This window comes from Schistosoma mansoni, assembly GCF_000237925.1.
Source record: "Schistosoma mansoni, WGS project CABG00000000 data, supercontig 0315, strain Puerto Rico, whole genome shotgun sequence".
Taxonomy (NCBI): domain Eukaryota; kingdom Metazoa; phylum Platyhelminthes; class Trematoda; order Strigeidida; family Schistosomatidae; genus Schistosoma; species Schistosoma mansoni.
In genome coordinates, this window is record NW_017386170.1 from 1 (window position 1) to 3,737 (window position 3,737).

Sequence of the window (3,737 nt, forward strand, 5' to 3'; positions counted from 1 at the left end):
TATCTGACCCATAAATTATTTTCTACCTTACCCCTTGATTAGTACGCCACCTCATTTGTTATTTATTGTCGAATCCATTTATAATGCAATCTTTTCTAGCCTCCTATAGAAATATATTTTCCATATCACTATATATACGAATGTACAGCTTAAGTAAATGATTTCGTCGAAAAGAAAATTTTCTTCGCTGAATTCTCTTTTTCTTTTTCAAAGTTCCCAAAGTTTTTGTGTGCTAATTTTTATTTTCTGACAATTTCATATTTTTTGACACAAGAATATATAATCATAATTTTAGATGGAAATAACGAACTTGCAAGGTGACAACTGTTTAGTTGAAAGGAATGCTATATTGACTGAATTCTATTAGCCTATCACAAAGGAAATATTTCATGAACCGGAAAATTCTGTGTGTGAAATCTTCGCTTCTTGGAATGGGTTTACATGTATGAGCAAGTGTTTTCATGTGTCAACTTGAACATATCCAAATCAAGATTTCGACTAACAGACACAAATCTAGAGTAATTATCGCTCATTAAGACAAACAAAATTACTCCTAATTACACAATGATGACTAAAACTGTGCACAGTTACATCAATACTACTTAATAAATCCGACATTGATAACACTCAAGACTGGGCAAATAAATGTTACTTCATGTATTTATGATGCATCTGAGAATCTCATATATGTGTCCAACCAAATGTGTTATCTGGCTGTTTATCAGAAGTGTTTATCAACCTCTATGACAAATGGTTGGCTGCAACTGTCAGTGAGCCGTCCATCTAGATTTCATGCTAGTTGTCACTCGTTAGCAAAGCGTATTTGCATCTAGTAGGTGATGTTAGTGACTGTGATACTGAGTGACGCTCGTTCAAATTCCATGGGCACCGTTAGTTCCCTGATGAGTTCAAATCCACATTGCTACAGAGTTTCAGCTAACAGATGACCTGGGTCAACAGCCTCATGATGATCACCTCTGACTATCTGATAATAATCACTGTCCAATCCATTACCAATACGCTTTATTTAGTTGCATCATAAATATAACTAGGTCACCAGTACATATTCACAATATATGACATTCATATACTTACCTCATCGGCTTCAACGTGATGTGCAGGATAATTAAGTACTTTAAGACCATATTCTTTTGCTTTATCCTTTTGTCCTAGTCGTGCATAACATTTAGCCAAATATGCAAGTGTTATTACAGATCTCATAGGAGCCACTCCATGTTTTAATTTTTAAAAGAAATGAAAGCAGTGAAAACTCATGTTATTCACTCATCAAAAAGATTATAAACATATCTTTATATTAGCACAGGTCTATACAATACTTACATTCTTCACATTTCAGCATATGTTTTAATGCCTACATAAAAATAATGAATCTTATTGGGAATTTATTCAGTACGTACCAATTCATAAGAGAATTCACTCCCAGTATACTTTGTACCTTTAAAAAGTTCTGGCTTTGTACGATATACATCTGTCATAATAAAATACCTTGAATAGATATAAGAAAATACATCGAATGCAACTACTTACCATATGCCTAAACTACTCTCAGTTATAAAGTTATTCGGATCAGCTTTTTCTGATCTCTACAATTTCCATGGATTTTCGAACGAATGAATAACATGTCAACTTACTATCCATATGTCATATAACTCTGAGATATTCTTGAATCTTTCTAAAAAACCTTTCAAATTATTGTGTTCATCCCATAAGATACCATACCACTGAACAGATATGATGAATAAATAAAGGATTCATATAAATGTAATGAAATGTCTAAATACCGTCAAGGAATTAGCATGATTAGGATTTTTCTCCATAGCCTTTTTAGCTGCATTCATCCCCTCTGAGAAATATGTTTCACAGAATTCTTTACGTGGTTTTCTTGTAACATAATAAACTAATAACAAGAATAATAATTAGTATTATTAACAAAATTTCTCATCATGATGACATTAAGTAAGAACATTACCACAAAGATAACACGCATGAGCAAATCTCCATAATAGTTCAACATCATCGTATTTTTTCAATGAAACTTTGAGATAATAATAAGCTTTATGAAATTGACCTCGTGCAATTAGCTTGTCAGCTTCTTTAATAACATTTTCGATTAGTGTTTTATGTGTATTTTCTAACTGAGACATTTTAAAACTATGCGGAAAAATACGAATCCAAGTAATCTTAAATTACCTTTCTACTGACCAATTGTAATCAACTAGTAGTTTCAAAACCAATCAGCCAGTCACAACGCAAAAGATTACACACAGATTACACATAATTATTCATATATAGCAGTGATTTATATCAGAAGGGGGTTTTTTGTGGGTATTATAGTAATTTTAGTAGTTAAGATAATGAGACGATTGGTTTGCATCTGTTATTTTAATATATTATTATATTGATATATCTATTAGACTTTCCATTAAACAGCTTAATGAAATAATGAGACTAATAAACTTTAAACACTGATATAATAAGTTATTTGTTTCCCAGAAATCTGATGACATAATTGAAATTGTCATCGATGAGACCATTGATTGACGGTCACGTGTCACCGCGTCATTAAAATATATTTAGAATTTACTAGAAATAGAATCTAATTCCTCTCATCCTAATTCCGTTTAATAACATAGCAAAATATGGTTTAACGTAACACCAAAAAAGTCAATATCTAGCACAACTCAAGCATTCTACTGAGAGAAAAAACAAAATTTACTATGGGCATGTGAAACACAGCAGATGCATACCAGTATTAGCTAAATTGGTAGGTGGCCGGAGTACATGCAACAGACAGCAATGTGTATGATATCAGAATCCAGCTCATGTTTGCTGGGAACTAAAAACTATGGGTATGTACGCCAGAGTCATCGTTAAATACTGTGTTGAAATAAAAAAGATATTTTAAATGATCTCATCTATTTCTGTCCTTAGATGCAACCACGCCACAGTGTAAAAATATGTATGCTGACCTGTATTACTGAATGGTTTAACTTTGTCGTGAATGTGCACTGGAAACAAACTTTAAATTGACGTTGAAACTCTGTTTGTGAAAATTCAGAATAGGAGACCGATTTGAATACAAGAAAGAAAAAGGACGAGAGTAAGCAGCCTTGCCTGATACCGGTCTTTACCTCGAACGAGCCAGTGAGCTGTCCTCCATGTACGATTTGTCAGTTTAATCCATCATAGGAGTTCCGTATGATATTGACTATCTTCTCAGGCACGCCGTAGTGTCGAAGAAGCCTCCATAGTGTTGTACTGTCCACACCATCAAATGCTTTCTCGTAGTCAATGAAGTTGATGTAGAGTGATGAATTCCTCTCACTTAATTGTTTTAAAATGATCCGTAGTGTTGCGATTTGGTCAGTACAGGATAGATCGTTACGGAATCCAGCCTAATGGTCTCGAAGTCGAAGACTTTTCCTAGTATCGAAAGAACAGTGATGCCTCTGCGATTCCCACAACTTCTGAGATCGCCTCTATTTGGCATCTTGATCAGGTGTCCATCTTTACAGTCTGTTGGTACTTCTTCGTCATTCCAAATCTTACTGAAGAGAAAGTGGATTATCTTTGCAGTTGCTGTTACATCTGCTTTCAGTGCTTCTGCTGGAATGTTGTCTGATCCCGCTACTTTGTCGCTCTTGATTTGTCTGATGACCATGCTGATCTCTTCAATTGTTGGTGGGACAACATCGATTGGGAAGTCCGTGGGTGTT

General features: G+C 34.2%; 1 protein-coding gene across 1 annotated transcript; it reads right to left on the bottom strand.

Annotated features, from left to right (window-relative positions):
- Nucleotides 1–1,403: 1,403 nt before the first annotated feature.
- On the bottom strand, nucleotides 1,404–2,165 carry Smp_024810 (Protein FAM82B, putative; the record flags this gene model as incomplete). Its single annotated transcript, XM_018792389.1, has 5 exons — nucleotides 1,404–1,506; nucleotides 1,549–1,604; nucleotides 1,653–1,742; nucleotides 1,803–1,918; nucleotides 1,991–2,165. The coding sequence occupies 5 exons, from the start codon at nucleotides 2,163–2,165 to the stop codon at nucleotides 1,404–1,406; spliced, it is 540 nt and encodes a 179-aa protein (XP_018644163.1).
- Between the last annotated feature and the right edge of the window lie 1,572 nt (nucleotides 2,166–3,737).